Source organism: Plectropomus leopardus, chromosome 6, assembly GCF_026936395.1.
Source record: "Plectropomus leopardus strain MGB_pleo_1.0 chromosome 6, ASM2693639v1, whole genome shotgun sequence".
Lineage (NCBI taxonomy): Eukaryota > Metazoa > Chordata > Actinopteri > Perciformes > Serranidae > Plectropomus > Plectropomus leopardus.
This window is the reverse complement of record NC_142181.1, coordinates 7,617,137-7,629,174: the sequence shown is the minus strand read 5'-3', so window position 1 is coordinate 7,629,174 and position 12,038 is coordinate 7,617,137. Positions and strand designations below refer to the sequence as shown.

General features: G+C 37.7%; 2 protein-coding genes across 2 annotated transcripts; both read right to left on the bottom strand.

Annotated features, from left to right (window-relative positions):
• Positions 1 to 2,243: 2,243 nt before the first annotated feature.
• On the bottom strand, positions 2,244 to 6,213 carry cbln18 (cerebellin 18). Its single transcript, XM_088078268.1, has 7 exons — positions 6,148 to 6,213; positions 4,582 to 4,681; positions 3,639 to 3,818; positions 3,375 to 3,533; positions 3,192 to 3,280; positions 3,024 to 3,104; positions 2,244 to 2,853 (listed from the first exon to the last, which is right to left on the bottom strand). Exons 2-7 carry the CDS (start codon positions 4,679 to 4,681, stop codon positions 2,674 to 2,676), a joined length of 789 nt encoding a protein of 262 aa, XP_087934394.1. The 5' UTR covers positions 6,148 to 6,213; the 3' UTR covers positions 2,244 to 2,673.
• A 3,674-nt stretch (positions 6,214 to 9,887) lies between these two features.
• Positions 9,888 to 11,381, bottom strand: LOC121943386 (complement C1q-like protein 4). The gene is made up of 4 exons (XM_088078267.1): positions 11,249 to 11,381; positions 11,050 to 11,148; positions 10,832 to 10,972; positions 9,888 to 10,679 (listed from the first exon to the last, which is right to left on the bottom strand). Exons 1-4 carry the CDS (start codon positions 11,253 to 11,255, stop codon positions 10,231 to 10,233), a joined length of 696 nt encoding a protein of 231 aa, XP_087934393.1. The 5' UTR covers positions 11,256 to 11,381; the 3' UTR covers positions 9,888 to 10,230.
• Positions 11,382 to 12,038: the final 657 nt, after the last annotated feature.

Sequence of the window (12,038 nt, the reverse complement as noted above, 5' to 3'; positions counted from 1 at the left end):
AAGGGGGAGAAGGAAGAGTAGAGATGGAGAGAGAGGAGAAGGAACGACAAGGAAAATTTAAAAAAAAAAATGGCTGTGGATGTGGAAAAGAGAATTACTGAGAGGTGTCGGTCCTAACTTGTTGTAGGGAATGAGCTATGTGAAAAATTAGGAGGATAAGGGGAGATGATGAAGGAGGAGAGGACAGGAGAGGAGAGGAGAAAACAGGATAGTACGAAAGAAAAAGGGAAGAAAGTGTAAAATTTTATTGTTTTGGATTGTTTTTTTAAACACAAAACAAACATTAACTACTTTTGTATAGTAGATGTAACATACACACACACACACACACACACACACACACACACACACAACAAACAAAAAAGCCCCAAACAAACATGTTTAATGTACATTTTTCAGGACATTTTTTAATCCTATGTATTTATATAACCATCTCTGTTCATGCTTTGGCAATATTGTTCAAACAGCACTGAAATTTGAAAGAGAAAACAATGAAAATGAAATGCTAAAGAAGGAGAGGAAAAGATGATGAGATGGAAGGAGGAGAGGAGAGAGGAGACACTGAAGGGAGGGAAGATAGGAGGATGGGGAGAGGAAAAAAGTAGAGAAAAGGGGAGATATAATGATGAATAAGGGGAGAGAAGGATAGAGCAGATGAATAGAGAAAGGAGAGATGAAGATGGAGAGGAAATGATGAAGGAATAGAGGAGAGGAAGAGAGAGATGAGAGGAAAACTGGGAGATAAGAATGAGAAGACAGAAAGAACAATGACATGAGAGGATGGAGGAGAGGAGGTCACAGAAAAGGAGAGGAAAGGATGAAGGAGGAGAGAGAAGTGGAGAAAGGGGATGAGAGGATAAATAAGGGGAAGTGAGGAGAGGAGAGAAAGAAGGAGGAGAGGGGAGAAAATTGAGGATGAAGCAGGAGAGGAAGGGAGAGGATGAAGAAGAGAACAGGATAGGGTAAAGGAGGAGAGGAGAGGAGTTGAGAGGAGAGGAGAGGAAGAATGATGAAAGAAAAGAAAGATGGAGCAAAGGAGAAATAAGAGGAAAGGAGGAAGAAGGAGGAGAAGAGAAGAAAAGGGAGAAGAGAAGATGATGGAGGAGAGAGAAATAGCAGCAAGGAGGAGTAACAGAGTCATCATCATTCAGACAGAGAACTCCATGTAAGTCCTGGGTCCTCTTCAGAAGCTGCACCCAGTGTGTGTGTGTGTGTGTGTGTGTGTGTGTGTGTGTGTGTGTGTGTGTGTGTGTGTGACATTTCCATCACTTCCATTACAGTCACTATTTGGCAAAGCTCTCCTGTTCGAATTTAAGAGGTGTTGATCGTACGCTCATAACAGCAGTTGGCTTCAGCGCCTCAGTGGAAAGTTAGAAGTGAGACAGATCACAGTCAGGACGAGACGCTCATATGTAACCGCTCTTACCTAAACACTAATGTAGCATGTAAACTTCATACATACAGAACTGCAACAAATCAGATCGCAATCTTGAGAACAATTTTCATTGACGGGTTGGAACATTTTGTTTCATCTCGACCACAAAAACTAAACTGAACAGGTCTGTGTCATGGACCTTTTGCTTTGTGTACAAAACTGTGTTTACATGCAATAAGTAAAGAACTAGACTTCAATTGACTTTATTGTCATTCAAGCTACACAAAACAGCGTACGTTAGAACGTAATGACGTCACTATTGGCTCAGAAATCGTTGTAAAAAAAGAAACACTGTATATAAAAACAGAATGATATATAAATAGATTAAAAAATGCACATATGCATTAATATATCGCACAGCTTTGGTAAATTATGAACATTTGCCTCAAAATGTCAGTATGGATAAAATATATATTTTGTCTCGTGGTTCTTTATGTTGACCCACAAGCTTCCTGCTGCCTCAGAAACTTTCTACTGGAATGACTGGTATGTCTAAACTCACATCGTGTGTGTTTGTGAAAGTGTGTGCAGCATGTGTGTAAGCCGCTCTTACGTCATGAAGGAATTTACTTCGCCTGGCTGGTTTACATCATTTGTAATAAGCGTCCATGAAAGGCAGTTGTTTACAGTGTTATACAATACTGTCATAGGGCAGCGGCAGCGTTATGACCTGCTGTTGTCATTCCCAAATCATATCAAAGCCTCTGATTGCTACCTATTTCCATTCATGGTCTATTTGTATGACTTTGTGTGTGTGTGTGTGTGTGTGTGTGTGGGGGGGGTATGACTTGAGTAATACACAGGCAAATAGTGGTTTATACATATAGTTTATGTATATGTGGCAAGGTAACACAAAATGTCAAATTTGAAAGTAAAGGTACATCACTTGTCAAAACAATGTCACACTTTATCTGTACACATTGCTATTGTAGTCATGGTATTTTATTCAAATGTGCATTTTAGCAATGCTGCAATTATATCCAAAAATGCTACTTTCTGTTTTTCATGCTTTTCAAAAAATAAACGGCTCTTTGTTTTTTGTTTTTTATTACAAAAGCCTGCATTCACATGTCTGCATGTGCACAACTTAACCTTGTTTTTTTGTACTGCAGGGTTTAAACTATGGGTTTGTCATGAGATCGGTCACAATTCTACTTCTGGTGGGTAAACATGCGACAAAAAATGATAGTTTTGTTTTCATGAATCAGGATTTCAGATGAGTGAATGGTCCTGAAAGATTAATACTCAGACTCGTAATCATAGTCATACTCATAATCATGACCATACCCATAAGGGTAGGAGTAGGGGTACAGTATGTGACCAGTAAAGATATTGTAATTCAGGTGTTTACAGAGCTTCCTCCCAGACATCAGCTCGGCGTAGACCTGATCACCTTGCTGCAGCTCCATTACTGCCTCCTGAAAGTGTGCACAGTAAACAGTGTCATGTTTCACATAGCTAGTACAAAATCACAAGGGTTTTTTACCCCATAATTTAAAATTTGATTTGAATTTATGAAATTATATCACTGTTTGTACAGTTATGTTACTTTGCTCTTGTTATGCAATATTTTTTTTGTACGTCTTACCTGAACGGCGTTGTCTTCATGATCTTCTCGATTGTTCTCCCACACGCTGACCATCACTTTCCCATTTTTCATCAGCTGCACCTACAGTTGCAACAAAACACAAAATTGAGTTATAAATTAATTTGCTGCAGCTGTTTACTGTTTTTACTGTTTTGTTTTGTGGTTTACTTTGTGGTAGAGGCGCTCATTCTCCGTCACATATGAGTAGACTGTGATGGAAAAGACATAAACGCCGGCACAAGGGGCAGTAAAGACACCTGCAGAGAGAGGTGAAGTCTAACATGAGACTTTAATCTTAACTTTTTACAAGTCAAGTTCTTATGTGTGTGTGTGTGTGTGTGTGTTTCTTACCCATTGAAGGGTTATATCCAGAGTAATGGTTTAGACTGACAGTATGGTAGGGGATCGGCACATTAGTATTGAAAGGACCAAAACAAGCTTCGTTAGTTCCAGGAATTACAACGGCAATACTCTGGTCCATGGTGGCTTTGAAGGCAATCTGGACGCTATCTGAGTATCAGAAAAGGATTTCAGTACTTCGAACATACTTTCTGTGTGTGTATTGTCAGATGTGTTGGTCTAAAATCTACCATCTGCCATGGTATATATATTCACCTGTGAACTCATGTACTTTGTATTTCAGTGTGCTGATACCGTGCCACAAAGTTTTAATTTTTCTGAAAATATCGTCCTCTAATTCAAACAAATCGTTGGCTGCACAGCAGCAGCTGCGCTGTTTAGTGTAGACACATTCGCAGTCCCACTTCCCGCAGGGCAGAGGTCCCTCAAATTGGGCTGGAATAAGATGGAGCAATGGCGAGAGAGGAAAAGGAGAAGAGGATATGTAAGAGAGACGCTTAACATGAAGGCCAGAGGTGTCAGTTTGAAGCATGATATTGCTTTTAATCAGCATGTTTGCTCTGTTGACTTTATCCCAGTATATGAAAGGTAACCGTTGAGAATCTCTTAAAATATGGGAAGATGGCATTGAGCAACAAAAGAAGACATTACCCCAAAATTAGCAAGAAATTAGTGAAAAGTACAAAAAAGTTACCTGAAAATAAATGAATAAATGCATTAACAACACAGAAATCCTTCCAAATTATTACATTTTTGTGTTATAATTTTAAATATGTAATACTAATCATTTTAAATATAGTTTTTCCCTGGCCTTTTTTTTTTTTTTTTTTTTTTTTAGATATTTTCCCCTTGCTTTTTAAAAATCATTTTCTAAATCTATGCATTTCTGGCAATTTGTGAAACAGTTATTACCAAGTTGCTCATTGCATTTTTTTTTATATTTTAAAAGAAACTACAGTGATTTGCTCAAGGTTCAAAGCTTAACATACTTGGAAAGACATCTGAAAGCAGCACATATGATGTTGCTCCAGGTTTCAAAGGATTAAAGAAATTAAATCAAATACAATAATATTTTTTTCAAAAAAGCGTTCACAAGAGACGTACAGCAGGATGATATGAAGTGTGAATATAACATGTTTATTCTGTGTGGATGAGTGCTGGATGACATGAATAAAATGTGTCAATTTGTTTGGCCTACCTGAAGCATTTTTAAGTTGGTCAGCAACGGTTTCTGTGTGCCTCGCATGACCACAGTGAAACAGCGACCCCAACAGGAACAAAACTGGCAATGCAACCATCTTAAAAAAATGCATTCAGTATTGGATCAGTCATGGACCAGACCAGAGAGGCTGTGTCACAAGGCAATCTACATGTAATACAATTACATTTGACTGAAATAACAAAATCATAGTGTTTGTTCATATCTGATATCACTGGTCAGCGTCACATTTAACGGAGATTCTGTCACAGAGTTATTAAGTATTTTTTATGCTGCCTGTTCAAATATATATTGACTCAAGTGAATGTTGCATGGTTTTATGATGTTTCTATCAATATCTGTCCTTTATGCAGAAAACTGAGTGCAGCCGCTTCCATTAAACAACACCATAGACATTGGTTTGATAATCTGCAGGCCACAATGTCATAATGGCCCCTGGTTTAACCAAATTTAATTGCTTTCAGTGTGTCACCAGTGAGAACCTTCTTCACACTGAAATTATGTCATATTCAATAAGTGCTGATGGATCTATCATTAGTGATGGGGAGTAACTAGTTACACGTGATTAAATGACAAAAGAGATATAATTGTAATAAGTTACAGTTGTGAAGAAAAAGTCATTCAACAGTTAGGAATGAATATGTTGGTGATTACAAAGAGGCTACATATGAATACATTAAAAAGAAATATGCACAATATTATCATTTATAATATTTAATATATATTATATTATAATATATTATTATATATTATAATATTATATCATCAACTTAATTGCCCAATTTAAAACATTTATTTCAAAAGAATTCACATGTAGTAACTTACATTACCTTGATTAAGTAATCAAATAGCTACATTACTTATTACCTTAATGTCTACAAAACATTCACTTTTCAATCATTGTCTCAACAACATTGGACTTAAAAACCACCAAATCAAAGCTTATTAAGAAGCTGAAACAAATCTGCTTTGAATTAGTTGATGAGAACTGTCAGACCGGAGTTAGCACATGTTAGCCATAAGTCCATCTTTAAGTAAACTAGCACCTAAAGAGCTCTGGTCTGGGCCCCCCCAAAAAATAGTGGATACTGGACTTACAATTGTCAAGAGGTTTATCAGAAATTTGTTAATGACAGTTTATATCATCACACAAAATTATATAGTAATCAATATAAATGTAAAATAATCCCAAACTGACAGGAAATATAGACAACACAACTGACTTCAACTAATCCAGGTGCTTAATCCATTAATTGTTATTTGAGATATTTAATCAAACAAAAACTCGCTATAATTCATTAATGACCACCAGATGTATTACAATACCTGTCCAAACCTTTTTTTGTGTTTCACAAAACTCCATCACTCAATCATTATAAACCCAAAATAAGCACAAAAAATACTTATATGGAATGGTAATTGGTGGTTGAAAAGCCAGAGAGACAAATTTTGTATGTATATATATATATATATATATACATATTTTTATTGTATGATGAAACTGGTGAGTGCTATGAAAGGATAGATCGATAACTTAAAACTTACTGTTTTTTTGTTCCTCCTTCTCCTTGATCTGACAGACTGTGAGTTTGTCAAACTGAGACTGAGAGTTTTAACAGAGGGTGGTTTTAGCTTCTTGTTGAAGCACTCCAGGTGATCCTCCCTGTGAGGAGGTGAATGACAGAAGCTCCGCCTCCTCACATGTAGGCACGCACACACACGCACACACACACACACACGTAAACATAAATGTTTTACAGCCAAACACCAACACGCCAATGGCCTCCACAACCACGGCCACGCACGTCCTTGGTAATAAAACAAGAATTGATCTTGTTGCAACTTTCTGGAGCATATTATTTGGACCACAATACCCCTTATTGGGACAGCAGTGTCTGATTGCCACCCACCCAAAGGACAGCACCAGCTCAGAAATGCTGATATGGAGAACATTGTTGTCAGGTCTCGGGGGATATAATGGCCTACAGGCAAGAGGACAAAAGCAGCTGATAGGAGGTGTTATCGGCCCATCGATAAAGGCCTAAATCTGAGAACACTATACGGTGTCGCCTGGTTCTCAAGCTGGGACACAAGGAGGAGAGTAGTGATACTGTGTGTTCCCATAATGACTTTCCCTCCAGACACTGAAGGAAACCCAGATTTATTGATTGTGGTTTGAGTGTGTTGAGATATATGATAGTAACTTGGCTAAAGTGGACTCCGTATTCATGTGAGCGAAATTATGTTGCAGGCCAATATTTGTTCAATAACGACTCACAAAGCTGTTAACAGGAAGGGACAGGTGTCGCTGTTGTTGTTCTTTTATCAAAGGCAGATTCAAAGGAAACAAAGAAGCTGGGAGCCACCACATTACATATCACCATCAGCAGATAGAGTTTAAAACTGTAGATGCTCAAATTTCGCTTTTCACTCTACATTTAAAGGACTTTTCACCCATGTTGGTTTAATGGTTGAAGTCAATATTCATACACAGAACATATCTTTTTTTGAGAACCTCAAAATGTGGGGATCAGTATGAAAATGGCTGGAAATGTTGGTGGTATTTATGAAAAAGAACTACAGAAATATTACTAAATTTACTAATATTGTACATGTTCAGGTGAATATTAAAAAAAATGTTATCAAAAAAGAGCTTGTAGACCTAATGTTACATGATAGGACTAGACAAGCATTTGCTTCCCCCTACTCTTTTTTGGACATGAAATGTAAAATGTAATTGTCTTTATTATTATTGTTGTTGTTGTTGTTGTTGTTGTTGTTGTTGTTGTTGTTGTTGTTATTATTATTATTAATTGTTTGTATTCTGAAGTTGCACAGGCATTTGTTTTTATCCTTGTTCTTCCAGTCCTATTATATGACAGGGTGTTTCCTGTGTTGACAACTAACTTTAAAGTTGTCCTGGCTCCAGGGACAGTGCATTGTCTGTGTTTTTATGATAGCCACCTGTGTGTGTGGAGTCCCAAGTCAACTGACCTGGTTCCTCTTATGGTCTTATCTGCTAAATGGAGGCCAGGGTGTATCGGGTGTTTAGTGTCTTCTTTACGCACATCTCTTCGAAAACAGATTCCGAGATGATTCACATAACAGCATGGGATAGAGGTGAGGTGCGCCGTGCCCTGACCTCAGATGTGATTTCGACCCGAGCTTTGAATTACTGCATAATGGTGAAAATAAAAGAATGGCCATCTTTTAGAGATTGTGTGATACGGAGGTGACAACGTGGCAGAGTTAGTTTTCCTGTGATGAAGCAAGTAAGCCGCAATGACTTGCTAAGGAGATGGGGAATTTAAAATTTTTTCTATCAGCTATTGGCTTCTATCAACAATAGCTTTCTCACAAGACTGGGCTTACACATTTAACCCTTTATAATCTGGGCATACCTGCTTCTTTCAAATACATGGCCATGAGCAACTTAAGAAGAAATTACCCAGAATTTAACGAGAAAATTACTGGAAAAATAGCAAAAAACAAACAAACACACATACACACAAAACAAAAACAAAAAACCCAAACTAGGAAAGATAAAAATAAATAAATAAACAAATGAATAAATAAATAAAGGAAATAACCTAAAAAAATGCTAAAAAATACTACTATTTTTGTAATTTGTAGGAAACTTAATGTTTAGTTTCCCATTGGCTTTCCCCATGTTTCTTTAAAAAAGTGCACCAATTTGTTTAGTGGTCAAATGTTTCAAAATCTGTGAAAGGTGTCTCAACGCAGCACAATAAAAGTGATGATGATTAAGGTTTCAAAGGGCTAATGAGGCTTACTCATTAAAGCATTGTGGTTGTACCAAATAAGAAAAAAGGTCCTATATGTCACATGAGCTAAAAAAAAAATTAAAGCCTACAATACTTGTCTCCCACAACCTCCCCAAATCTGAACTGTCATATCCTCTGCATTGGGTTTCTGGTCTTTGTTTTTGTGTTTGTTCTTCAGTTTCAGTTTTCACAGTATTTTGTAGTCTTTATCTTCTGTTTGTTTTCTTTTTGCACTTTATGTAAAGCATCAATGAGTACTTAGGAAATTGCTATCATTGATCATTATAAATACAAACAAGTGTGAGCGAGGGGATGAAGTGCAGGTGGAGAAAAAGGGTGGAGGAGCTCAGATGAGGAGGATAAGGTGATGCAGCAGAAGAACAGGCTGATTGGCTGGGAAGAGCTGAGGAGCAGGAAGGACTAACGAGGCTGATGCAGGTCAGGTGTGCAGATGGGTTAAAGAGGGAAAGGCAGCACAGGAACACAGGAGGGGAGAAACACAGTAACCAAAAGCCAAAATCCAAGAAAGCACAACCTAACAGAGACAGACTAACTAATGAAGGCAACACAAATGAGTCTTCAGACACTTAGTCCAGTTTTCCCAAAACTCAGAAAGAACCGGGACACTTTCTTCCAGTTAAGCTGTTTGATCGCCATATCCTTATAGAACAATTCATATGATATCCTATGAAAATGCACACACAACACTCAAATGAATTAGTGCCCTACAAATGACATTATGTCCTTCGTGCAAAGTCACGTTATTAATGTAAAGTTACAGCGTTTAGGTGCTGTCCTGTGGGAAAAATACATAGAAAAACTCAGGGGCGCTTTTATTTTTTAGCCAGCAAAGCACAATATAAACATATTATTGCTTCAAAATTGTATTGTATTTGGTGACAAAAGTTCTATACTCTGAAAGCCAAGACTTTGTTTCTTTAAAATCATGTAAATATTGGCATGAATAAACAAATTGCCATTATTGTCATCACTACAGCCTCTAGTATTAAAGTGTGCTGCTGTTCTGCAGTTGGCTTGTACAAGTGGTGTTACCATTCCCCAGCAGAAGCCGTACTTTCAAATTTATCAGGCTAAAAAGTGGATTACTTCATGCAATGTGGGTATTACATAGGCTCACGGTTGATTTTGCTAAACTTGTCATAAAAATAAGATTATTTTATGTTATATTACATGCAAAAAATGCTGAATTGTGCTAAACTCAACCCTGGATCACAGTTAAAAACTGTGAATCTGTAGCTTATATTTGGGTCTGCACGTGTGTCTTGGAAGTTCTCTTATGTTGTCAACAGTAGTAAACATGTTGCATAAAAAGCCTTAAAGTCCAACTAAATGTGAACGGAGTATATAAATGTGAATAAAGTCCTTTATGTTATACATGTGTCACTCACACAAAAACAAAACAAAAAAAACAAAACAAATATGGGTCAGTTTCATCCAAAATAGCAAAGCTACATTATGAACAGACAGCAAAGAGTAATATTTCAATACACTGACATTTTATTCAAATTAAACATACATGAATTGAGTTGAAACAAAATCAATTACAATGCCAACTACTTTTTAAATCCAGATTTATTTTACAGGTGCCTGGGTGTGTATAAAATCCTCCAAAATGTTACAAGATGACACAACAAAGATATGTGCTTTTAGGTTTGTAAGCTTTATAAATTGTATAGGCTGAATTCAGATTTAAAAACTGTCTTCCTTCAATAAAGTCAGATTGAAATGAGAAGCTGTGAGGCATCACAGAAAGATTTCCTTTAGCAAACTAACTTTGTCAAAAGGATAAAAAAAAAAACAACCCAAAAAACAAAATTGTGCACTATGCCTCTGTATCCTGCTCAGTAAGGTAAAGCAGAAAGGCACTGAAAGTGTTATAGTGGCTGCCGTCATCGCAGAGGAAACATCCAGCGGGAAGGTTGACAGTCACCTCATCCCCAGCATTTAGAAGGAGGGCCACAGCAGAAGTGCAACTGTCCTCTTGGTCGAGACGATTTGAATCATCAAAGCCGACTACCAACTGGCCGTTGACCATCAGACTGGCGCAGGCGGCCAAGCTCTGACCCTGTGAACCAGCGTCACTGTAGACAGTGAGCGCGAGGCTGTAGACACCAGACCATGGAACAGTAAAGAAACCAGTGGTTGTGTTGTAGCAATCACCCATGTTGATGTAAGCATGTTCGTAGTGGATGATCCTGTCTTCATCAAAGGGGCCCACACACTGAAAGTTAGCATCGCTGTACAGAGTGACAGACATGGCAACACGTTTTTCTGGAAATGCAAAAGGGAGAAAAAATGGCTGGAAGTTAAAAAAACAAAACAGAAAACAGATCATTGTGGCCTCATCAACAATAAGAGTGTTAATTGTAATGCTTTTATAATCTGCACTCTTTCCAGCTTTGTTTAACTTGTGTTTAACTCACCTAATATATTGCTGAGTCTCCTCTCTGTTTCTAAGCATTCCCTTTCCAACTCACTGTGTTGTGAGTACATGCGGGTCCTTAGCCTTTCCAACTTTTGCAGCATCAAACAGCAGCTGCAGGTGCCATCTTTATTGTCACACTCTAAACACAGACACACATGAATACACTTGCAGAAAAATATATGCAGACACATGAATTATGTAGCCACAATTCCTTACCATTCATCGAGACTTGATCATATAGTCCTTCACTATCCCAAGGAAATGAGGCTGGGACAAAAGCAAAAGCTGCATGCAACAGACACAGAAGTGCAATAGCTGGAGGGGAAGAGCAAAGGCATGTAAATGCAAAATACTATACTGTGTTTTTTTTTCTGTTTATCTGAACTAATACCTTTATAAATGTATCAAGTCTCACCTCTCATGTTGAAGCTAAAGGGCGACGGCTTCAGTAGGATGGAAGGTGTGATAGACCGATCAGTCGAGGAAGTGTTGTGGATATATATTTTTTCTCAGAGCTCCTCCCTTGCTAACTTCAAGTTTTATCTCATCGCTCCTCCTTGTTTTTTTTTTTAATTGTCTGCAGTATTTTCCTGTATAACTGGGGAACTTTATCATCATCATCATCATCATCATCATCATCATCATCATCAGGTGATCAGGTGCTCTCACTTTCTAAAAATCTCAAACAAGCGAACACACCCCGTCCACTTCTTTGTGTGCTTGGTTATAGGCCAGGTATCACCTGTCATCAGGAAAGAGGTGACCGGGCAGTCTCATCAGCCGATGAGCAAGGAGACTGAAGAACTGCATGATTTAAATCAGTGTTGCAGTCGAGTCCACCTAAACTGAGACTAAGACTGAACCAGTGCAAGTGAACAATCTGAAAACTCCACATTCTCATAAAACACCCACAAAAACACAAACACTGATTCCTTTTCATTAACCTCTTTATTGTTGTACTGTATATATGTGTGTATTTATAAGTGCACCATGAAAAATGCTTTGATAAAATACTCAAAATGCATTGCACAGATGAATTTTATGTGGGAGAATTTTCCACTAAGGAGCTGAAATCAACATTCAAAATTATCAGTTTGCAAAGTGCATTTAGTGATTATCCCTGCAGCAGTGGTCTTGAAATAAAAATCCTCATTGTCTGAGACTGAGACAAGTAAAAGTAGAAATGCAGCCAAGTCCAAGACGAG